This window comes from Odocoileus virginianus, chromosome 30, assembly GCF_023699985.2.
Source record: "Odocoileus virginianus isolate 20LAN1187 ecotype Illinois chromosome 30, Ovbor_1.2, whole genome shotgun sequence".
In the NCBI taxonomy this organism is placed as follows: domain Eukaryota; kingdom Metazoa; phylum Chordata; class Mammalia; order Artiodactyla; family Cervidae; genus Odocoileus; species Odocoileus virginianus.
In genome coordinates this window covers 31,255,172-31,279,727 of record NC_069703.1, presented here as the reverse complement: position 1 = coordinate 31,279,727, position 24,556 = coordinate 31,255,172, and the positions used below count along the sequence as shown (strand labels likewise).

General features: G+C 55.2%; 2 protein-coding genes across 5 annotated transcripts in view; one reads left to right on the top strand and one right to left on the bottom strand.

The window, feature by feature from the left end:
• The window catches only part of TMCO4 (transmembrane and coiled-coil domains 4), a 115,849-nt gene extending 107,880 nt beyond the window's left edge, over positions 1-7,969 (top strand). For all 4 annotated transcript variants that reach the window (XM_020899217.2, XM_070458816.1, XM_070458817.1 and 1 more), the window contains one exon: positions 6,815-7,969. In XM_020899217.2, coding sequence (XP_020754876.2) covers positions 6,815-7,222 — 408 coding nt within the window. In that variant the 3' untranslated portion in view covers positions 7,223-7,969. The remainder of the gene's footprint in view (positions 1-6,814) is intronic.
• HTR6 (5-hydroxytryptamine receptor 6) lies at positions 1,047-24,387 on the bottom strand. The gene is made up of 3 exons (XM_020899218.2): positions 22,728-24,387; positions 10,634-10,792; positions 1,047-10,502 (listed from the first exon to the last, which is right to left on the bottom strand). The coding sequence occupies exons 1-3, from the start codon at positions 23,439-23,441 to the stop codon at positions 10,053-10,055; spliced, it is 1,323 nt and encodes a 440-aa protein (XP_020754877.2). The 5' UTR covers positions 23,442-24,387; the 3' UTR covers positions 1,047-10,052.
• Between the last annotated feature and the right edge of the window lie 169 nt (positions 24,388-24,556).

Sequence of the window (24,556 nt, the reverse complement as noted above, 5' to 3'; positions counted from 1 at the left end):
TCTGCTGCTGCTGTGCTGGCTGTGTGACCTTAGGCCAGTGGCTTAACCTCTCTGTGCCTCAGGTACCACATCCTGGAGACAAGGGCTACCCCCTGCCTTCCAGGGCGCGTGCGTGATGCTTGGTGAGCAGGAGGCCCAGGTTTAACGCTAGTTCTTGCCTCCCCTGCCCCCGTCTCCACCTTCACTTCTGCCCCCGAGACCAGCAGCTGCAGAGATTCCTCGCCAGGCTCAGATGCCTTCGTGGCAGCCTCCCAGCTCCTGCCTAATAATAGCTCTTTATCGCATTAGGACGCATCACAGAAAGCAGTGCTTTCCTCCTCTGGGTAATTAGAGGTAATTAGCTTGCCTTGGTGCCGCCCTCCTATTTTCCTTGAAGATTCTTCCTGGAGGAGAGGTTGCTGGCAGCAGAGTCCTCATGGCTGACGTTGGCAAGCAGTGCCGGCCCCGTGCTCAGGGCTGAGACCTAAGGGCCCGCCTTCTCCCGGCCGGGCCCACGTGGGCACAGCCCTCTGCGTTAGCCCAGAGGCAGTCACGTGACACAGACCTGGTCTGCAGAGGCTCCTGACCTCAGGACAAGCCTGAGCAGAGGTGAGCCGGAGTCTGGCTCTGTCAGAGACAGAGGGCATCTCTAGGGAATGAAGCAGGCAGAGGCCAGGCCGCCTGATGCTCCTGCAGCCTCTCCTGTGTGGGGACTGCTTTGCAGCAAGTGGGGGGGGGGTTCTGCCTCCCCAGGGACCACCTCATGAGGCTTCTTAGGGGGCAGAGACCCAGTCAAGGGTTTCTGGAATCTTGGTGTCCCAGAAGAAATGCCAGCTGACTTCTAGGACTTAGCACAGGGCTTCGCACAAAATGGTGGTGGTTTAGTCGCTCAGTCGTATCCAAATATCCAACTCTTTGTGACCCCTGGACTGTAGCCCGCCAGGCTCTTGTGTCCGTGGGATTGCCCAGGCAAGAATACTGGAGTGGGTTGCCATTTCCTTCTCCAGCAGATCTTCCCAACCCAGGGATCGAAGCCGGGTCTCCTGCTTTGCAGGCACATTCTTTACCAACCAAGCCACCAGGGCCCGAGATAGACGCTCGGCAATAGTGACAGCGGCCCACCTGCCAGACGCTGCTCTGCCTGGGTTGCAGACCGTGTGTCACTGATCCCCGTAGCTGTCCAGTGAAGTAGGACTGATAACCGCATTTTTCAGGTATCAGTGCAAAGAAGTAAAGGAAAAAAACACAATGAGAAAGACTAGAGATCTCTTCAAAAAAGTAAGAGATACCAAGGGAACATTTCATGCAAAGATGAGCTCAATAAAGGACAGAAATGGTACGGACCTAACAAGCAAAGATATTAAGAAGAGGTGGCAAGAATACACAGAAGGACTGTACAAAAAAGATCTTCCTGACCCAGATAACCACGATGGTATGATCATTCACCTAGAGCCAGATATCCTGGAATGCGAAGTCAACTGGGCCTTAGGAAGCATCACTATGAACAAAGCTAGTGGAGGTGATGAAATTCCAGTTGAGCTATTTCAAATCCTAAAAGATAATGCTGTGAAAGTGCTGCCCTCAATATACTAGCAAATTTGGAAAATGCAGCAGTGGCCACAAGATTGGAAAAGGTCAATTTTCATTACAGTCCCAAAGAAGGGCAATGCCAAAAAATGCTCAAACTGCCACACAATTGCACTCATCTCACACGCTAGCAGAGCAGTGCTCAAAATTCTCCAAGCCAGGCTTCAACAGTATGTGAACCATGAAATTCCAGTTGTTCAAGCTGGGTTTAGAAAAGCCAGAAGAACCAGAGATCAAATTGCCAACATCTGTTGGATCATAGAAAAAGCAAGAGAGTTCCAGAAAAACATCTACTTCTGTTTATTGATTATGCCAAAGCCTTTGACTGTGTAGATCACAGCAAACTGTGGAAAACTCTTCAAGAGATGGGAATACCAGACCACCTTACCTGTCTCCTGAGAAATCTGTATGCAGGTCAAGAAGCAACAGTTAGAACCAGACATGGAACAACAGACTGGTTCCAAATTGGAAAAGGAGTACATCAAGGCTGTATATTGTCACCCTGCTTATTTAACTTATATGCAGAGTACATCATGTGACATGCTGGGCTGGAAGAAGCACAAGCTGGAATCAAGATTGCCAGGAGAAATATCAATAACCTCAGATATGCAGATGATACCACACTTATGGCAGAAAGTAAAAAGGAGCTAAAGAGCCTCTTGATGAAAGTGAAAGGGAGAGTGAAAAAGTTGGCTTAAAACTCAACATTCAGAAAACAAAGATCATGGCATCCGGTCCCATCAGTTCATGGCAAATAGATGGGGAAACAATGGAAACAATGAGAGACTTTATGTTCTTGGGCTCTAAAATCACTGCAGATGGTGACTGCAGCCATGAAATTAAAAGACACTTGCTCCTTGGAAGAAAAGCTATGACCAACCTAGACAGTATATTAAAAAGCAGAGACATTACTTTGCCAGCAAAGGTCCGCCTAGTCAAAGCTATGGTTTTTCCAGTAGTCACATATGGATGTGAGAGTTGGACCATAAAGAAAGCTGAGTGCTGAAGAATTGATGCTTCTGAACTGTGGTGCTAAAGAAGACTCTTGAGAGTCCCTTGGACTGCAAGGAGATCCAACCAGTCCATCCTAAAGGAAGTCAGTCCTGAATATTCATTGGAAGGACTGATGCTGAAGCTGAAAATCCAATACTTTGGCCACCTGATGCGAAGAACTGACTCATTGGAAAAGACCCTGATGCTGGGAAAGATTGAGGGCAGGAGGAGAAGGGGACAACAGAGAATGAGGTGGTTGATGGCATCACTGACTCAATGGAGTTGAGTTTTGAGTAAACTCCAGGAGTTGGTGATGGACAGGGAGGCCTGGCGTGCTGCAGTCCATGGGGTCGCAAAGAGTCAGACACAACTGAGCCACTGAACTGAACTGTACAGGTATAGAAACTGAGGCTGCAGGAGGGCATGCTGCGTGTGAGTAGCAGAGCCAGATGAACCCAGAACCTACCTCGAGCTGGGACTCTTAACCACTGCGTTCATGCTGCCTGTGTTCACACATTTCTGTGGCTTCTTGTCAGTGCCCTCCAGCCCTCAGCCAACGAGCCTGTGATGTGGATTATCTCATTGCATCCTCACAACCAGCCCACATGATGTATGTATCTTTATCAGCCCCATTTTACAGAAGAGGAAACTGAGGCCTGAGAGGGAAAGGCGCTGCCAAGGGGTCTGATAGTCTTGGAAATGATTGGGCAGATGGCAGTAGCTTTGGTTTGGGAAGTCGAGGTGTCTCACAAGGCAGGAAGCAGGAAGCCCTGAGGCCCCCTCACCCCACGTGGATAAGCCTGAGCATCTACAAGGTTCAGGGCTGGATGTGGGGCGTCGGGTCCTGCCCTCCCCCGCACAGTCTATCAGAACACGGACCGAAGCTGGCAGATGAGAATGATGGCATGTTGTGAGTGTTGTCACAGGGGAGCCCCCGAGAGGGTCCCTAACCAACTTGGGAAAGCGCCCTGGCCTCGCGACCCCAGGCACATTCAGCGTGTCTCCAGGCAGGAGGAACACCTCAGTCAAGGTGGCCAGGGAGGCAGTCTTGGACTGCACCCTTATCTTTTTGCTGCTCCGGGTCTTAGTTACAGCACCTGGGGTCTTCTATCTTGGCTGTGGCATGCCGGATTTTTTATTTGTGGCATGTGGGATCCATTTCTCTGAGCAGGGTTTGAACCCGGGACCCCTGCATTGGGAGTGTGGCGTCTCAGCCACTGGGCCACCAGGGAAGTCCTGAAAACTTTACCCAGTGTCAGCCACAGCAGAATATTCTGCTGCTCAGAAAAAAGTCTTTTCCCACCCGCCTCACTCCTGCTCTCCTGTGCCCCCGGCTCTCTGGAAGATTGGAACTTAGCCAGTTCTTTCTCCCTCCCTGTCTTTGCAGAATAGCAGCGCAAGGGCCAGGGTTGGCTGAGGCCTGGACCAACCTGTGGCCAAGAAAGGCCAGAACTGTGCATTCTGGGGCAGTTGCACAGTGGAATTCCCATCTGGCGTTGGCTGTGGCCACAAATAGCCTCCCTTCCTTCCTGTCCTGCCTGCCTCCACCCAGCCCTGGTACCAGCCCTTTGCCAACATTGAACGGGTATAAGGAGGCCATCCTTGTTTATCCCTCTGGGTCTACGTTTCTGCTGGCTGGAATTCAGATGTGATGGCTTGAGCTTCAGCAGCCATTTTGGGTTCCCAAATGGATCAGCCTGGCTAGCTCCCTACCTGTCTCTCCTTCCGAGAAAACTAAAGGAACTAGTGTTTATGACGTACCTACTGTGTACCAGGAGCTGTGCCTTGTGGTTTGCATTGTTTCTTCCCACCACTCCCATGAGATGGGTTTCACTAACTCTAACTGGGTAATGTCCCTTTTTTAAAAGTGTTTTGGGTCATATACGGAGCAGAATAGTTCCTTCAAAGTCTCAGGCTCTTAAACTCTTTGAGCAGATATTCAAGGTGTGAGGTATCATGGACCCTCCTCCATGACCCGATCGAGGAGCTGGTGTTCAGGACGTTGTACAGACTCACCTCGTTACTAGTAGGAGACAGAGCCAAGTCTAGAACCCCGATTCTCTGACTCCAAACTTAGGTGCTTCCTAGCACCACGCAGCCACTAATGTCCACCCTCTAGGAAAGGATGCCTCCCTACCTCGACTTCCACCCTGAACCCAGGGGTCTGAGAAGCCTCTTCTGTGTGTATGCATGTGTGTGTTTTCACTGAACGGTCTTCAAAAGCAGTTGTACAGAAAAGAGCAAGTAGGCAGGTTCTGGTTATTATGAGAAAATAACAAAACTGTTCAGGGAATTGTCTTTTGTGTTCTTGAAAAGTCATTGGAATAACCCAGTGTGATTTGTGATTTGAATGGAAACGCTGATGCTACCAGCCGAGCCTTTGTGTCATTTCTTCAGATTTTCCCAGTAAGCCTCCCCTTCTGTTTTCCTGTCTTCTTCTTAAACCAAAACCTTCCTCTTCAGTCTTGAGGGACTGTTCAGTCTTGTGCTTGCCTTTGGCACTAAAGCAGGCCCCCCAGGCTGGCTGGGGAGGGCGTGAGGCTCCGTTTCAGGGAGAAGATTTGAGCGAAGCAGCTTCCACATTCAGCTTCTCAGACACCGCACACATCTGCGCTTATCACATGCTGCATGTCTTTAAGCAAACCACCGCCCCTCTCTGGGCTTCTCTTCTCTCATCTGTAAAACGAGAATGATTTTTAAGGTCTTCCTCACCACACACTTGATTTTCCGTGAAGAGAGAATGGATTCAGAGCCCAGCTCTGACATCTGTGTGACCCTGGGTGGGTCCCTTTATCTCTCTGCCTCAATTACTTCATCTGCAGTTAGCAGCCAATACCCGTCAAAGGAGCATAGCCAATAAATGTATTTCCTCCAATGTATTAAGGACCCACTGTGTATCAGGCGTTGTCCATCATCACAGTTAGGCATCGGCACTCCAGTTACACCCCTGTTTTTCACTGACAATATCCCAATACAAAAACAGAGAAGTCTCTTCTCTCAGGAAGGGAGCAGCTACTTCTTGACCCTTGTGTAAGATTCTGTCCGTAACAGAGGCCCAGATGAAACACACAAGAGGTGATGCTGTCACATAGGAAAAGGCCAGAAGAGGCATTTCAGGGCTGGTGTAGAGGCGCCACAGCCTTCAGGGGCCACAGTTCTCTGTCTTGCTACTCTGCCATCCTTACATGGCTCATGGTGGCTGCTGGAGCCCTGGCCATCCCATCCGCATTCCAGCCAGCAGGAAAGAAGAAATAGGGAGACAGCAGAACCACTCCCCCTTTTAAAGAGGCTTCCAAGCAGCACTGAGTAACACTGTGCTTCATCTCATAGGCCAGAGCGCATCACCATAGTACACTCACCCGCCAGGGAGGCTGGAGAATATGCCCAGCTGTCACTTTTTCTTATGACTAAGCGGAAGGAGGAGAGTGAATTGTGGAAAGCACCTTGCAGTCTTTCCAGGCGTAGCTCTGTTTTTGATTTCAGAACTGTTCCTGGGGGAGCCTTCAGAGCAGCCCTCTGGTCACTGTCCCCACTTTACAGCTGAGGCAAGTGGAGGTCAGAGGGATACAGGGCTTGGCCATGATCCCTCAGCTGGTGAGCCCTCCCACTGTAACCAAAGCTGCCGGCAGAGAACGGGGACTTCCGTCTTTCCTGCCCCCACAGGACCCAGACTCTGTAGAGAAGCTTCCTTTTGTTGTTCAGTCACCTAGTCGTGTCTATTTGTGGACCGTGGCACGCCAGGCTTCCCTGTCCATCACCAACTCGTGGAACTTGCTCAAACTCATGTCCATTGAGTCAGTGATGCCATCCAACCGTCTCATCCTCTGCCACCCCGATCTTCTCCTGCCTTCGATCTTTCCCAGCATCAGAGTCTTCTCCAATGAGTTGGCTCTTCACATCAGGTGGCCAAAGTATTGGAGCTTCAGCATCAGTCCTTCCAATGAATATTCAGGGTTGGTTTTCTTTAGGATGGACTGGTTTGATCTCCCTGCTGTCCAAGGGACTCTCTAGAGTCTTCTCAAGCTTCACTTATCTTTGTGTAATAAATTCTAGAGCAGCCTTGAACCCAGAGGCTCCCCACTCACTCTGGATTGGAGAATCACTGGGGCTTGGAGTTGGGGTGTTGGCGGTGGGTTGGAGAATCACTGGGGCTTGGAGTTGGGGTGGTGGCGGTGGGCTGGCTGGCGGCGCAGGGAGAGGCCCGGGGGTCCCAGGGGTCCTGGCTCCGCGGCACTCACTTCCTGCCGTCCTGCAGGTCAGTGGCCACTTGGACTACGCCAGGCAGATGGACGCCATCCTGCAGGCTGTGGGCATCCGCACCAAGCCCAGCTGGGACGAGAAGGGGCTCTTGCTGGCCCCAGGCAGCCTGCCCCCAGAGGAATCCCGCCAGGCGGCAGCCACCTCTTCATCAGATCAGACCACCAATCAGGATGGGCAAACCCAGGGTCCCACGTCCAGAGACACCCCCAAAGCAGCCACACCCCCAGACCTCAGCCGAGCCGAAGTGCCAGCAGGACTGGACCGGTCTGAAGGGGCCTCCCTTCCTGCTGCTACCAGCCCTGCTGAGAGCCCCCCTCTCTGCGGCCACGGCCTGGGCGCCAACCCACTGGGCTGCCCTGACTGTGCCAGCGAGACCCAGGGGCCCTGCCCAGGGCTGGTCTGACCCCAGGAGAGTCGCCTTCCCAGACCCCTACATGGAGCACTCTCTTACCCCGCTCCACCAGCTGCCCCGCCACGAGCTCTGGAGATGGACAATCTCCGCCACTGCCTTTGCTAAATTGAGGACGTTCGTACCGGAAGGAGAGGGGCTTGTAAGGAGACACTGTCCCCTCCCCGAGGAATGGAGGCCAGAGCTCCACAGAGTCAAGCCAGCACAGTACGGAGCCCTGGGGCTGAACCGGCCAGGTGCCTCCTGTGCTTCGGGTCAGCGCTGGCGGTCTGATTGCCCGTCCGGAGCTCTCTGGAGCACCCTGCCATGCTCTCCAGCCTCAAGAGCCTGGTGTCCGCCCGCCCCTCCAGCCACTGTCCAGGGCTGAGCTGCAGCCCACAGGCACCACGGAAGCAGCTGCCGAGCAGGTCCGGGGGGGAGCAGACAGCTCACCCTCTCTGCCCCGGGGAGATCCGATGAGATGTGCCGCATGCAGCTATCCAGGCTGAGCCCTGCTCGGCCACGGGAGCGGCCATCAGAAACATGTGACATGAAGGCCCGCCCCCCTGGAGTTATGCCACGTGGGGGCCTGAATATAATGGTTCCAGAGCAGGGCGAACAAACGCTGGATCGGCAGGCGGTGTGGACACAGACTGGGCCTGGGACCCGAAGGAAGTATTTGGGGGCAGAATTTCCTATGGGAACAGAGGTGTGATGATCGTAATAATAGATAATAATACTCACTACCATTTATTAAGTGTTTACCGTGTGCAGAGTGCTTTACGTGGATTGTCTCAGTTGACCCTTGTAACAACCCAGTGAGGTAGGTACTAGTATTGTCTTCATTTTCACTGTCAGGCCCAGAGCGTTTAGGGAAGCTGCCGGGATCACACAGGTGATCAGTCTCAAAAGCCAGCCAGTTAACCTCCAGAGCCCGAGCTCTTAGTCACAGTTAGCGCATCCCTGCAACCTTCCTCGGGCCTCCCACTGGCCCTGAGTGGCCGAGCCAGAGACGCTCCCCCTCCCGCACTGTGCATTCGGGGAACCCGAAGCCCAGCAGAGAAGACTGACAAACCCGGGGGAGGCAGCTGGGACTGGAGAGAAGCGGGGAGTGCCGGAGCAGAACTGGTCCTCAGGGGGATGTGTATTCGTTCCTACAGCAAATATTCACAGAACCCCTGCTGCTGTTGGTCCAAACCGCTCAGGTCTCCCGTGGAAGACCGATGCCCCGCGAGAGGAAAGGACGTTGCTGAGGCCCCAGAGCAAGCTCGGGCAGAACACAGGGCGCCCGCACCCGGAGTCTCCTCCCACCTCACCAGCGGCTTCTCCAGCCCGAGTGGCCCTTCAAGCAGGTTCCGTCCACCCCGCAGTCACTGGCTCAGCTCGGGCTTACTGAGCGCCCACCGGGGCAGGCCTGGGGGTAGAGAGGGAGCCCCGACAAGCACCGTGGCCCCTCTGCAGTCAGTGGCCTGGCCAGAACGGAGTCTGCTCAGCACCACGGAGGGCGCCAGGCCGCCCGTGGAGGCCCCTGGGGTTGGGGTGGATAGAACTGGTGGGGGGATGGGAGGGAGGCAGGCGATGAGGAAGAAAAACCTCAGCGTGGAAAGGAACCTAAAGCGGTGAACTCTGGGAACCAAGAGCTCCCCGTCAGAAAAAAGAAAAAAAGTCCTGTGCCAGAGTCTAGCTGCCTCCCCCAGGGCCCCCCCGAACCAGGGGGGGCTGCTGACCCAGCGCCCACGCCCGCTTCCCTCACTGACCCCAGGGCAGGCCAGAAGGCAGCGGGAGAGGGACTGGTTCTGTCCTCATCATCAGATGGTTCCCTTCTAGGCCCAAGGGAGCCCACGGTAGGAAACACCCATCCTTGATCTTGAGCAAGAACCCAGCAGCTACCCATGTGCCCCCAGGAGGGGCAGGGCAGCAGTCTAGGGAGGAGTTGGGGAGACAGTCAGATCGTGGGCTGTGGGCCGGGGCTGAAGAGGAGGAGGACGGTGGGGGTAAGAAAGTGGGAACAAGTGGCCCTTGCTGGCCCTCTGCCAGGCCAGGGGGGTGGATAACAACAGCAGGGACCACCCATTGACCACCTGCCGAGTGCTGGGCATTCTGTGCCCGGAATGCCCGAGGAGGCAGGCATCATTTCCCCATTTGCATGTGGAATGCCAGGCTCAGAGCAGTTAAGTAACTTGTACACGGGCTGGAAAGCGGTGAAGCGGAGGTTCAGACTTTGCCTGCCTGACTCCGAGGCTCAGATGTTTGCTATGCAGCGCGTGAATCCTGAGAGCAGCTGGTCTGAAAACTGTCTAGCCAGCCATCGTCAGGGTTAAAGATCCCCTGAGCCAGCTCATCTCAAACCATAATGTGCACACGATTCACCTGGCAACCAGCAGGTCTGGGGTAGGGCAGGGACATGCACTTCTAACAGACTCCCGGGACCTGATGCTGATGGTCATGGCCCGCAGAGCAAGGGATCTGGCCCAGCGCTGAGACACCTCTGCAGACAGAGGCATGGCTCCCACGCAGTCTGATAGGATGTGCAAGGGAGATGATTAACTGCATCCTAAGCTGGACCAAGAGGGCCTTACCCCACTCCCAGGAGTCCTCCAACCTTGCTCTCCACACACCCACCAGTTACACTCAGCAGTGACACCTCCTGGAGAAAACTGTCCTGAAGCCAGCGACTAGGCCTCCAGGTTGGAGACCCACAGTGGGCAGTGGGGTGCTGACTCAGTGCAACCCACTGGAGCTCAGAAGGCTCCCCAGAAGACCTGGAGCCTCCTGGTTTTAGCCAAGAGCTGGTCCAAGGCCTTGGGGGTCCTGGTCCCATCCAGTCCAGCTCTCCAAGCCTGCATCAATTCGTGGGGGTCCCAGGTGGACACGGCCGCAGCTCGGGCTCCGTGCGATCGATGCTGAAGAAGTTGACTGCCGTAGTGGCCCTGGCAGGCGGGGGGGCATCCCGGGTGGCCTCGCCAGGTGGCAGCAGCTGGGCCGTGAGCCGCGGGCCAGAGAGGCCCCCAGAGCCCGGGTCCGAGCCCGGGTCCGAGTCTGGCGGCCGGGGAAGGGGCAGCGTGTGCTGCAGGCTCAGGCCAGGCCGCGGGCCGCTGTGAGAGGTCCGCACGGAGGGCGAGGCGAGGCCTGGCTGGTGCTCCCGGGGGCCGCGCGGACACGGCAGGAGCCGGCCCAGGGCCCGCTTGAAGTCCCGCATGAAGAGCGGGTAGATGATGGGGTTCATGGTGCTGTTGCAGTAGCCCAGCCACGTGAGGACGTCAAAGAGCCCGGGGGAGATGCAGTCGCACACGGCCTGGAGGAGTGGGGGGGGGACATTCTGGAGCCGGGACGCAGAGCACCCCTCCCTCCCTCCCCCCCATCTCTGGGGGATTCGGGGGCTCCCCAGCAAGGCGGGGACTCACCCACCCCCAGCAGTGGCATTACCTGGACTATGTTGGCCACAAAGAAAGGCAGCCAGGTCACAAAGAACATGCCCAGCAGGATGCCCAGGGTCAGGCTGGCCTTCAAGGCCTTCCTGCTATGCTTGGCGGCCAGACGCCTGCTGTCAGCTGACTCCACCCCTGGGCGTGGGGTCCTGGGCACCTGCAGAGAGGAAGGCCAGGTCTGAGCCTACTCCTGGCCCCAGACTGAGCCTTAATCCTAACCCTAGACTGAGCCCTTAATACACTGACTTGACCCTTGAATGGGCTCCAGTTGTAGTCCCAGGCTGAGCTCTGACCCCGACTCCAGGCTGCACCTTGACCTTGCCTTCAGATTGAGCTCTTCAGCAATAAACTAAGCTCTGCTCATGGCCCTGACCCCTGATGCCTACCGTAGACTGAGCCCTACATACCCGTAGTCCGAAACTGACCCTCCGCCCTGGGCCAGACTGAGCCCAACTTTAGACCCAGACTGAGCCTTGATCCCAGAAATAGACTGAGCCTTTGTCCTGGCCCTGCACCAAGCCCTGAGCCTGGCTTGGCGTGCACAAAGGGCTCTAGGAAGTGCGGTGAGGTTTCCTAGGGGCCTATGATCAGGGGTGTTGGCGGTGTCATGTGTTGTCCTTTGCAGGGAGGGGGGGTCTTCTGACCTGCTGGGTTTGTGTCTGGGCACAGTGTTGTCCTGCAGTGCACTTGGGCACCTCAAGAATTAGCTGCAATCGAACAGTACTAGACGAACGAGGACAGCTGCTGTCCAAGGCTTGACAATCTCTTTGCCTATGAATTGATTCTCTTCATATTTTGCAGTGACAGTTTTGCGCCACTGTTTTCATGATCCACAAAATAAAGTTTATTTTGAAACATGTGCCCCAAACAAATGTGTGCAATTAAGTATCTTATAAATCACTAGGGTTGGGAGTGACCTTGGTATTTTAAACTTGGATTTCATTGTGGACTTAACAGATATCTTTTATTCCCACACATGGACTTCATGAGCAGGAGCTTGGAGAAGAGGAAAAAGGAGAGGCTCCATGGGGGAAAAGGCATGAGGGGCCCAAATGTGACTTTTATAAACTGGAGACCAGGAGTCCCAAAACATTAAAGGGCCCTCTGTACCGGATGACCCACTAGCCCAGTGGTTCTCTTAACTTTTTCAACTTTGTGAGCCCACTGAAATTCGAATGAAATCTACACAACTCACTCTCCAGAAAACAAACAAACACACAACACACACACTTACATACACACACAGAAGAAAAAATTTGCCACGTAGCCAGAGAATTCAGAGACCACTGTGAAGTCCAACCCTGAAACCTCCAGGAATCCACAGAAGCTGCAATGTGAAGCCCTCCTCTAAACCATGCGTTGTAATCAACTTGGATTTTCATATATCCGCTTTACACAAAGTGAAACCCACCTTTGCTGACAGCTGATGTAAACACTGGGGTGAGCATAATTCACTGGACTGTGAAAGGATATGTGTGCTGCCTGGGAATACACCTGGGCTTTAAAGGCCAGAGACTCCCCCCAACACTTCCTAAACTGTGTGAGAGCCCCGCTTAGCTCTTGAGGCAACCAGAGACAGGTTGGGTGCGGGAGGATGAAAGTCAGGAGGAGGCAGGAAGAAAGGAGCCAGGTTCCCAGGCAACCTTCGCAGACGGAAAGGGGGCGGAGGCGGCAAAGCCAAGATGCGTGAGCGCGGGGTGCATCACAGCCACCCCCACCCCGCACCCCATGCGGGAGCTCCCCCTCCCAGCCTTGTTCTCGCTCCCTCTCCTGAGGCCACCCAGGCCTGGTTCCTGTCTCTGGTGCTGAAACCCCAGCTGCCCCCTGTCCTATGGGCTCTGCAGTGGGGGTGGGCAGGAGAGGGGAGACGGGTACCCTCTGCCTCCCGCTTTTCCATGTATTTGTCCAGGTGAAGCCCGGTTAGGCAAATACAAGGCTCACACAGGGGAGCCTAAAAGAGCCCCTTGATTCCTCCCGCGTTCTTGGGGCACAGAGGCGAGAGCTGGGCTTTTAAAACAAGTGATCTGGCTTCAAATCGTGCCTCTATCACTCACTCAGTGATCTTGAGAGAGTCAGTTTCCACATTTGTCCAATGGGAGAAAACGCTCAGCTTACAGAGTTGCCATGAGGCTGTGGATAATACACATATGCCCTGTGCTGGACACAGAGTTAATGCAAGCACACAGCAGCCCTGATGTTGTTCAGCGATGAGTGGATGAGGCTGGGGAAGTTTGTAGCACCCTCGGGAGCCTTGTCCTTCCGCCAAGAGCTCAGGCTTTCCAAAGCAGTGCGGATCTCAGGACAAACGCTCTGACTCACTGCGTGGCGGCCGGGGAGAAGAGAGGGTCTGCTCTTCTCGCCCCTTCTCATCTTCTCTTCTCCAGCGTGGACCCTCTGTGGCTTCTGTAGCCCCACCTGGTCAGCCTAGAGGGAGAGACACTTGCTTCCCCAAAAGAATCTCCTAAGAGCTGTTCTGACTTTAAATTGCTGCCGTCAATGGGGACAGACACAAGGGGAGGAGGGAGACACCATCTCCCGCGGGCCCCAGCCACACAGGTAGCCCCTCACCCCTGGGAGCCTGGTGTGGGGGCGAGAGACAGCCATGGTCTTGCCAGGGCCCTCGAGCACTGGGGAACCAAGGCATTCTGGAAGATAAGACAGGGGCCGTCATCAGAGGAGGGCGACCCAGAGGGGTCAACCATGATCTGAGAGTCCCTCTCCAGTCTTCCTGGGAAGAAACCTGCATTTTCCTGCCTCTTCTTCTCCCCCAAAGAATTAACTCAAGAAAACAGGCAAGAGGGAAGAAATTGAGGCTCAGAGAGAGTAGGGGACCTTCCCAAGGTCACACTGTGCTCAAACCAAAGCACCACAGACCCGTACATTGTTACCCTCACTTACTGAGTGCTTACAATGCATCTGCACCTGATACACATTCTGTCATTCGGTCTTTCTGGGAGGAAGGTAAACCTCCATCTTGCAAATGAGGCGCAGAGAGACAAAATAACTAGCCAGGAGTCACACAGCAGACGAGAGTTGAGTCAGGGAACTCTCTAACAAGAGAAAGTCACCTCCGGCTCCAGACGCTGAGCCCCCTCCACTTTACCATGCTGCTTCCATTGTGGGGGATGACAGCCCCAGGCGAAACCCCGCCACTCCCACCAGAGAGGCCCTCGTGGAACACAAGCCAAGGGCCGCCTCCAGCCCACACGCTGGGGTCTGGGTGATGCCACCCTTCCCACTTCTCTCCGCCCTAAAGCCACCCCATGATCGCTCGTGGCAGGTTCCGTCGTCTGCAGGCCCCTTGTATCAGAACACATCTGTGGCATTTGCCACCGTCAGAGGGCAGCCATCGGCGGACAATTTGGCAGCGCCCTTCCAGGAGGGAAGTCTGCTTGCGGGTTCCGATGTCACAAGTGCATCAGAGGAGAGGAGTTAAATAAACCCTGGCTTAGAATACTATAGTGAGAGTTGCTCAGTCGTCTCTGACTCTGCGACCCCCTGGACTGTACACAGTCCATGGAATTCTCCAGGCCAGAACACTGGAGGGGGTAGCCCTTCCCTTCTCCAGGGGATCTTCCCAACCCAGGGATGGAACCCAGGTCTCCCACATCGCAGGCGGATTCTTTACCAGCTGAGCCACCAGGGAAGCCCCAGAATATTATACAGATGTTTAAAAGGATAAATACATTCCCACTGTAAAATACTATACGGATGCTTAAAAGGATAAACACATTCCCACTGTAAAATAACTATACGGATGCTTAAAGGGATAAATACATTCCCACTGTAAAATACTATACGGATGTTTAAAAGGATAAATACATTCCCACTGTAAAACTATACGGATGTTTAAAAGGATAAATACATTCCCACTGTAAAATACTATACAGATGTTTAAAAGGATAAATACATTCCCACTCTAAAATACTATACAGATGTTTAAAAGGATAAATACATTCCCACTCTAAAATACTATACAGATGCTTAAAAGAATGAATCAGTCACACACAGAAAGATCTCCACGACACATGAGCAAGTGCTAACAACAAGTTGCAAAACAAGAGAGACAGCATGAAGGAAAAAGAGAGAGAGAGAGAGAGAGCATGATCACTTCTGCTTAAAAAAGACACAAAGCGACGCACCAAGTTTCTTTAGGCAAAAAAATCCACAAACATAAACAAACACACAACATAAACACACAAACATAAACAAATACAGAACATAAACACACAAACATAAATACACAACATAAATACACAAACATACAACATAAACACACAAATATAAACAAATACGCAACATAAATACACAACATAAACAAATACACAAACACACAAACATAAGCAAATATACAAACATAAACAAATACACAACATAAACACACAAACATAAACAAATACACAACATAAATACACAAACATAAACATACAAACATAAATTCACAACATAAACAAATCCACAACATAAACACACAAACATAAACAAATACAGGACATAAACACACAAACAAATACACAACATAAACACACAAACATAAACAAACACACAACATAAACACACAGACATAAACAAATATACAACATAAATACACAACATAAACAAATACACAAACACACAAACATAAACAAACACACAAACATAAACACATACACAACATAAACACACAAACATAAACACATCCACAAACATAAACACATCCACAAACAAACATATCCACAAACATAAACACACAAATATAAACACACCCACAAACATAAACACATACACAACATAAACACACAAACATAAACAAATACACAACATAAACAAACACACAAACATAAACACATACACAACATAAACACACAAACATAAACACATCCACAAACATAAACACATCCACAAACATAAACACATCCACAAACATAAACACACAAACATAAACACATCCACAAGCACAGAGAAAGAACTGGAGCGACGTGGAGGGGCAGGACTGGGAGGTGGCTGGATGAGGCCAGTGGGGTCTTTTACTTGACCGCTACTGATGAGTTTTCATTTTGAGGTGTACCGACAGATCCTCTCGTGTAATCTCCAATTCGTATGACTATCTAACCACGCGTGTGCTCAGTCACCCTGTTTGTGTCCAGCTCTTTGAGACCCCACGGAGTGTAGCCCACCAGGCTCCTCTGTCAATGGGATTTTCCAGGCAAGAATACTGGAGCAGATTGCCATTTCCTACTCCAGGGGATCTTCCTGACCCAGAGTTCCAACCCACATCTCTTGCACTTCCTGCATCGGCAAGCGGAATCTTTATCACTGCGCCCCTGGGAAGCCCAGCCATCTAATCATAGTGTGAGGGTGATAAGACAGACCTTGGGGCCAGACTGCCCGGTTCAAACCATGACTGTTACTAAATGAGCAGCCCTGAGCAGGGTACTTCACCTCTCCAGGCCTCAGCTTTCTCATCTGTAAAATGGTCATTCTCATAACAGCCACCTTGCAGGATTGTAGTAAGGATTAGAAAAGATAATAGAAAGTTACTTGAACAGTGCCTGGTACATAGTAAGTACTGTGTGAGTTAGTTACTAAGTTAGTGATCATGGTCGGTGTTTATTGTTATTTGTATTCACCTCAGCTCCTTGATAAGAGTGATGAGGCTGCTGATGGCAGCCATGGTTATTTTTCCCCCTAGGAAGACTCAAAGTGGTGAACTTCCCAGCACCATGCATTTTACCATCAAGAGGAAAGGACAGAGTTAATATTTGTCAAACAACAAGCAACTACTATGCACCAGGTATATATATATCATCTCACTGATGCTTCAAACAGCCTCAGATGATAAACAGCATTACTTCTGGGATAGAGGGAGATGAGCAACTCACCCAGAGTCATCCAGCTGAAGTGAGAAAGAGGCAGGATTTGAACCTGGGCCCAGACAGATGGACAAGCCCCCCGCCCCGTCCCGGCTGCAGCAGGCTGCCTCGTTCTGAGCGGCGGCCCAGCCTGTCATGCTCAGCTCTGCTCCTGCTCACCCCCTCCTCCCCCTCTGAGATATTTCTGGGATCACAGCCTCCTCTCAGGAGGAGGAGGCAGAGATGGAAGGGAAGACGGATCGCTGGGACAGAATGATGCATAGCTGGGTGATGGAGGGTGAAGAAAGCTGGGGGAGGAGGACTAGGAGGAGAAACGGGGGGAGGGAAGGAAGAGGAAGATACGGGGTGCAGAGGAGGTGGGGAGACTGAGCCGAGGAGGAGAGGGAAGGGGGACGGTGGGGCGGAGAGGAAGGTGGTGGGGAGAGCGTGTGACGCAGAGACACAGGAGTCCTGGCAGAGAGAAAGGGTGCAGGACGCAGGGATGCCCAGCCGGGCCTCCTGCTGCCCCCCAGGAGGCTGAGCACCCACGGCGGCCCCTCTGGAACCCCCTGAGGCTGAGCACCATCACCGCAGGGACGCCCACCTTTCACACACGCGCGCGCGCACATACTTACCCAGGCTGCATCTCACGGGCACCATCGCCACCTCTCACGCCCCGCTCTGCACCCCCAGCCCACAGCCCCTGCCTGATCTCTAAGCAGGACTCCTCTCTCACAGCGCCTGGGGCTGGGAGGACCTGACTGAAACTGCTGAGCCAACCAGTGGCTTTCTAAAAGCTCATTCGCATCAACAGGCAGATAGAGGCAGAGAAAGGCTCCAGCCAGCTCAGCAACCACGTCTGAAACTCCGGAAGAGCCAGGACTTCAGGGACTGGGAGCCAGCCCCCCCCACCCCCTGCAGGGAAGCAAGAGACTGGATCAAGGAAGCAGCCAAGGGTTCAGTGGGGCTGGGAAGGGGAGGAAGGGGGCCTAACAGCCGCAGCCCCCCCCCCAAGTTCTGTTCCTTCTCATCAGTTCCGCTGGGTCCAATGAAAACACCTCCACCCCAGACCGGATGCGTCACCTCAGGTGACAAAAGACGGTCACAACCCAGGAGGCCAGAGTAAGGTGGCCTCCCAGAAGCCAAGTCCCCAAACACGGGCAGTTCTCCAGGCAGTATGGAAACTAGCCAGCAGAAAGCTTGCTTAGCATCTGGTTGGTTTGGGAAGCAAGCTGAGCGACTTTAAGCTAGGTACTTGCTGAATGGTAGAGTCTGACACTTACTTATTCAAACCAAGAGAAGAGGCATTCCAGAAAGCGGGAGATATTCACACAAACATATTTCAGGCTTGAGAGGCCGAGAGTCATTCTGCCTCAGAGGCAGCGCATGTGTGTGCTAAGTCGCTCGGTCGTGTCAGACTCTCTGTGACCCTATGCACTGTAGCCCGCCAGACTCCTCTGTCCATGGGATTCTCCAGGCAAGAATTCTGGAGGGGGTTGCCATGCCCTCCTCCAGGGAATCTTCCCAACCCAGGGATCTTATGTCTCCTGCAATGGCAAGCAAATTCTTTACCCCCAGCGCCGGCTGGGAAACCCAGAGGCTAAAGGACCTGTGAAGATGCCTCTCAGCCTTTGGTTTTGTGACTTCCTTGATTTTGCAAACATACCCACAGGGAGTGATAGATTTTTTACGTTTACTAGAAGAGACACCCTTCTTATAAGCTCCAGAACCCTCATCATGATAGGGTGTCGTGACTACCATCTCTCTTTCCAACTAGAACATAGATTCCAAGAGGGCAGGACCTTCTCAGACCCACTCACGCCTGCACTCGCAGCCTAAGACAGCTCCTGCACAAGAGAGGTCCTCAGCGGAGCTCCCTGGCGGTCCTGTGGCTAAGACCCTGTGATCACAATGTAGGGGGCCCAGGTTCCATCCCTGGCTGGGGAATTCTACCCTACATGCCGCAATGAAGACTGAAGATCCCACATGCTGCAACCAAGGCCCAGGGCTGCCCTGGTGGCTCAGCTAGTGAAGAATCCGCCTGCAATGTGGGAGACCTGGGTTCGACCCCTGGGTTGGGAAGATCCCCTGGAGAAGGGACAGGCTACCCACTCCAGTATTCTGGCCTGGAGAATTCCACGGACAGTCCATGGGGTTGCAAAGAGTCAGACACGACCAAGCGACTTTCACTTTAAATAAATAAAAAGAAAAGTACTCAGCACAGCACTGAGGAAGTGAACGAATGAATGGATTAAAAAGTGCAGGGTCCATCAGTGAGGAGAGCTGCTTCTAAAAGGGGAAGAGAAGGGAGAAACATGAGCTGGGGTTAAATCCTGGGCTCTGTGAAGCGCTGTGTCCATTTAGTTCCTTTCATCACTGAGCAATGAACACTCACGACCCTCCTTTAGATGCTGAGAACACAGCAGTCAAGACAGGTCCTCACCCTCACAGAACTTATCGTCTAGTGGGAGGAAGCAAACACGCCAACAATAAATGGAAAGTGTGCAGTGTGTCAGGTGGTGCTATTTTCTGCTGAGAACAACTTGGGAAATGAGGGCTGGAGGGGATCTGTGCAAGTGTCATCTTGTTACTAATCAAGCAGTTAGTAAGACAGCCAAGCAGAGGCCAGAGGAAAAGGACGGAAGTTAGGGGGAGATCTGTGTGGTGACGTGAGGTTCTCCAGGCAGAGGCAACAGCAGGTGCAAAGGTCCTGAGGCAGGAGTGTCCTTGGTGCTCAAGGAACAAGAAGGAGCCCAGTGCGCTGAAACAGAGAGAGTGAGGGGATGGTGGAGGAAAGGAGACCAGACGAGAGGCAAGGACTCCCACGACAGGGCCTGCACCTTTCTCTTTTTGGCTACACCTCCCGGCTTGTGGGACCTTAATTCCCTGACCAGGGATCGAACTCGGGCTCACAGCAGGCAAAGTGCTGCGTCCTAGCCACTGGCCGCCAGGGAACTCCCAGGGATCGCCGTGGCTGCAGTGTAAGATCGAAAGGAAGCAAGAATGGGCTCAGGAAGCCAGAGGAGGATCAGTGCCATAGCCTGGGCATCAGATGAAGGGCTCAGCCATTGGGGGAGGGGGCGGGGGCAGCCACTGACACAGGAGAAGCGGTCAGGCCCTACGTGTGTTTTGAACACAGAAAGCACACAGCGTGTGCAGCGAGAGGGAAAGAGAGGCGTCCAGGCTGCCGCCAAGGTTCCTGGCCTGAGCAATGCACATCAAGTAGTCGATATAAGGAAGTCAAGTTAAGGACCACGTCTGGAGCCTGGAAAAAAAATCCCCAATTCTGCTGGGGGTGAAGTAAGTGAGTGGTCCAGGCTGGGAGTCATCAGCGTGTATGTGGTACTTCCGGGCACGGGATGGGACGAGCTCACTAAGGAAGTGAACGTGGGAAAAAGCAAGGAGGTCCGAGGACTGAGGCCAGGGAGTGCCTCAGATGGCGGCACAGCAGGAGGACCCAGCAGAGGAGACCGAGGGGGAGAGCCAGTGGCGCAGAGCACCCAGGGCGGTGGCCGGGCAGCCGGGTTTTAAGGGCACGTCACCGCCGGCTCGGCAGCGCAAGGCTCAGACCCGGGCTCTGCGCTCGAACCTCCCAGACCAGACGTGCAACCGTGGGCAAGTGGCCTCCCCTCATCGACCCCCAGCCCTCCAGCTGCAAACAGCGACGGGGGTTACTGGCCCCTTCGGGCATCCGGGGATTCACTTAGCTCACTGCCCGGCACATCGTGGGTGCTCAAAGGCTGGACAGCTGCCCAGGTGCTAAGGCCACAGCCTCGGGCTCCGTCCTGGTGCCAGGGGACTGCCCCAGTAGCTCAGGGGTAAAGTCTGCCGACGCAGGAGACACGGGTTCCATCCCTGACCCGGGAAGATCCCGCATGCCATGGGGCAACGAACCCCGTGAGCCGCAAGGAGAGAAAAGCTCACGCAGCAACGAAGGCCCAGCACAGCCAAAAACAAATCAATAAAATTATTATATTTTAAATTCAAGTGCCAGCTGGCTAGCTTCACAGAAAGAAAATCTGTTTCACAGGCACTGCTGTAACCAAGAATCTAGACCTCTCCACTCCAGCCCCACCAAGACCAGCCAGCTCCACCTCCTTAGTCATTAGGGCAGAGTGGGACGGGCAGATGACCTTGGATGGTGAATGAACACCCGACAAAATGACCGACTCACAGAGTGAGAACAGGGGCCTTTAGAGCACCCTCCCAGCTCCTCTGGTTATGTCCAGAGAAAGGCTCATGCCGATGCTGCTGTATCTTTAACATCCCTCCAGCATCTAACGAAGAGAAAGCAGGCCTTGGGCTCAGCGTCGCCAGCCATCCAAGCTGGACTTCAGCGACACCGCTGGGGCTGCTGCAGCCTCACTGAAGTTGCGGTTCTGATCCCCTTCTATTTCTGGCAAGGATACTGATGTTTCCGTTAGTGAAAGAGATAAGAAGTTTTCTTTCTAAATAAATTCATGGAAGTAAGAAGATGAGATGACTCCAAGAAAATGCTAAGTACATATGGCTGCAGACTCGCAGGCTGCGTGAGGCTGGGCAGCAGGATAGCAAGGCAGATGCCCGAGGCAGTTCCCAAAAGCCTGAAGTCTGGGAAACGCTCCTTTACAAGAACCCAGGGAGAGGGCGTGGACAGCCCATGGAAGCCATCCTGAAGCTTGAGAACCAAGTCAGGGTCACAACCACCTGCAGAGACTGGAGAAGGTTCTCCAGTGAGTATAGATCAGCAGAGAGAGCGGGCTGCAGCCAAGGTCTCCTGTCCACCCAGGACGCCATCATCCCAGCTGATGGGCCTCACTGCAGGGGAGACACGGATGAGCCACTTGGGGGCTGCCAGCCAGGATGGCAGCCTCTCAGCCCCGTCTACCCAGTAAGCGCCACCCCAGGGACCTCCCACCCTGAGACACCTCCCACACCTGAGGCCACACCTAGAGGACACTAGAGAGCCCCGCTGGGACCTTCTTGGGACCTGTGGTCTAATTCTCTGGGGCTCAGGCCTGGGCAATCTGAATGCCCATCCCTGGGCAGCAGGGTGCCAGGACTCAGGTGCTGTGGAACCCGCTCCACTCTAGATGCTGCAGGGCCTGCAGCTAAGAGCACCCACCCCATTCACAAGGACGCCTACTAGGTGCAGTGGAGATGGAAACCCACCCAGATAAGCCCAGCCCCTGTGGGAGCTTACACGCCGGCGAGGGAGCAGACAATGAACAAACCAGGAAATTAACTGGGGGTCAAGATGGAGGTAGCAGACGGCGGGGAGGTCTGCAGACAGGTGGTCAGGGTGGGCCTCTGGGAAGGAGTAACCTGTGAACTAGAGTCAGGCAAGGACAGCCCCAGGGGAAGAACATTCCAGAGGGCACAGCCAGTGCAAAGACCTGGGCACACAGCCTGGCGCCTTCTAGCAGCGTCAGAAGGACACAGGGCTGGTGCAGAGAAGCAGGGAGCGGGTAGGGGAGGAGGTGCAGCTGGAGAGGCTGGCAGGCCCGGGCCCCAGGCCAGAACCTGGCCCGGGTCTCCTCTCCATCCTTAGAGCCATGGGAGCCGCTGAAGGGTCTGAGCAAAGGGGTGAGGGGATCGCCCTTTCGTTTCTCTTTGTGCAGAAAATGGACAGGAGTGGGTCTGGGGTGGAGGCAGTGGGAGGCAGCAGGAGACGATCAAAGGCTCCCAGGTAAGGGACTTCCCTGGTGGGCTGGTGGTTGAGAATCCCTCTTCCAATGCAGAGGACACAGGTTCAGTCCCTGGTTGGGGAAAGAAGAGCTCATGTGCTGTGGGGCAGCTTCCTGGACACCTCACTGAAGACCCAGCACAGGAAGAAAAGAAAAAGGCTCCAAAGTAAGAAGCAATAGTGGCTTGGATCAGGAGATCAGAAAGGTGTCCTTGGAGATGACCCAGGTATAGAGGGGCTTGTGAATGAATCCCCTGAGCATGAGAGAGAAATTATTCCTGAGTTTCTGGGCCACGATGCCATGACGGTGCCATCAGCCGTGATGGGAAGATGGGTGAGGAGCAAGTGGAGAGAGTTGGGACCCCCTGAACACCCTGCTGCACGTTACCCTTGGGAAAACTGCCCACATCCTGGCGGGTCCTGTGGACGGTTGGGCATTGAGTCTGGACTTCAGAAGGAAGATGGGCGCTGGGAACGACCACTTGGAAGTGCCAGCAATTGTATACTGAGCCGTGGATGCCCAGTGGGCGCCCAATGATGCTCATTCCTCTCCGTCCCCCACGCCCGGGTCTCCCTGCGAGCCCCCGCCTCCATACCTGCAGCGTCTCCAAGGCCTGGCCGGCAGTGCCAGTGGTGAGGGAGGCCACCTGGACGGCCTGCTTGCGGGCGGCCAGCAAGATCCTGCTGTAGGTGAAGCAGATGGCGCCGGAGGGCAGGAAGAAGGTGAGGCCCGACGCCACGAGGACGAAGGGCAGGCTGGCCAGCAAGCGGCACTGATCCGTCGCGGGCGCCCGCGCGCGGCCCGGCTCATGCCAGCCCAGCAGCAGGGGCAGGAAGGAGGCGAGCGCGGCCAGGCTCCAGGCACCGAGGACCAGCGCCAGGGCGCGCGCGGGCGTCATGCGCAGCTTGTAGCGCAGCGGCGAGAGGATGAGCAGGTAGCGGTCCAGGCTGATCAGGCAGAGGTTGAGGATGGAGGCGCTGCAGCACATCACGTCGAAGGCGGCCCAGAGCAGGCAGAGGCGCCGCGCCAGCACCCAGCGGCCGTACAGCACGTTCAGCATGGCCGGCGGCATCACCACCAGCCCCACCATCAGGTCCGACGTGAAGAGCGACACCAGGAAGAAGTTGGAGGTGTTGCGCAGCGCGGGCTGCGCGCAGATGACCGCGATGAGCAGCGAGTTGGCCGCCGCCGTCAGCGCGATGACCGCACACAGCGCGGCGGCCACCCAGCCGCTGCCCCCGGGCTCCCGCGGCGGCCCCGACCCCCAGTCCGGGGTGCTGTGGTTGGCGGGGACCTGCTCTGGGACCATGGGGGCGGAGGGCGAGGACGTGAGGCCCCAGAGGGATCGGGAGGGCGTTGAGGCTGGCTGGTGGGAAGGCGGGGAAGGCGGGGATGCGGGTGGCGGGGCTCTGGGTCAGGGTCAGCACCCCGAGGGGGATGGAGAGGGGGTCCGGGGGCGTCCTCGGGTGTGATGTAGAAACACCTGGAGCGAACACCTAGGTAGGAAGTTTGGGAGGGGCACCTGAGGAGCAGAGACCTCCAGCAGGACCCAGAGGCAAGTCAGGAGGACGGGGCCGGGGACTCGGGGCCTTTGGCTGGGTGGGCGCAGAGCTCCTGGAAGGGGCGGGCGGTGAGATGGGTCGAGGGCAGGGCCCCGAGGAGGTGAGAGCCCAGGGCCACTGGGCGCTCCCCAGGCCGGGGCAAGCCTCTCTCGGCGAGTGGACACAGAGGCGCCAAGGAGCACCCAGGGTGCTGGGGGTCGCAGGCTGGGGGCCCCACGGGCCAGAGCCAAGCCCCTGGAGGGGAGGACAGGTCTCGGACCCAGCGCAGAGGCACCCCGGGCTCTGGCGGACGCGGTCCCCGCGGCGAGCTGGAGGATGCCGGCTGGGAGAGAAGGACCCCCTCCCCACCCGGCCGCGGGTCTCTGGTCCCGCTCCCTCCCGGGCTCGGTACCTGGAGCGCTGCTCCGCCGCCGGCGACTGCGGCAGGAGCCGAGGGCCCGGGAGAGGCAGCGGCGGCCGCGGGCCGGGCCGGCGCCCAGGGACCCGGGAGACACCGCGAGGGCCCGGCGCGCGGAGGCGCGGTGTCTGCTTCCAGGAGCGCGCGGTCCCCGCGCTGCGGAGCCTGCGTCCCGCCCCGCGGTGGGCGGGCAGAGCCGAGCCCTGGCCCCGCAGGCGGGCGGGGTCCCCAGCACCCCGGGGCCTGCGGAGGGATGATCTGAGAGCCCGGCCGTGCCAGGTGGCCTCCCAGCTCTAGCGGCCTCTACCCCCACGCCTGCCCCGCCCCACTCACACTTGGCGCAGGAGGAACTCGGAGAAGGGGGCAGTGGGCCACCTTCATCCAGGACTGCTTCCAATAGGGGGCTGCCCACCCGCTACCAGGGCGAGCCGGTTGGGAGATAGTGGGTAGATCGCTTGACATGTA

Bases quoted from the DNA above. Each gene is read 5' to 3' on its own strand.
- HTR6 (XM_020899218.2), bottom strand. From the start codon at position 23,441: ATGGTCCCAGAGCAGGTCCCCGCCAACCACAGCACCCCGGACTGGGGG. The intron at 10,793-22,727 runs GTATGGAGGCGG...TCCTCTCTGCAG, and splicing joins AGGCCTTGGAGACGCTGCAG to GTGCCCAGGACCCCACGCCC. The intron at 10,503-10,633 runs GTAATGCCACTG...CCACTCCTCCAG, and splicing joins TTGTGGCCAACATAGTCCAG to GCCGTGTGCGACTGCATCTC.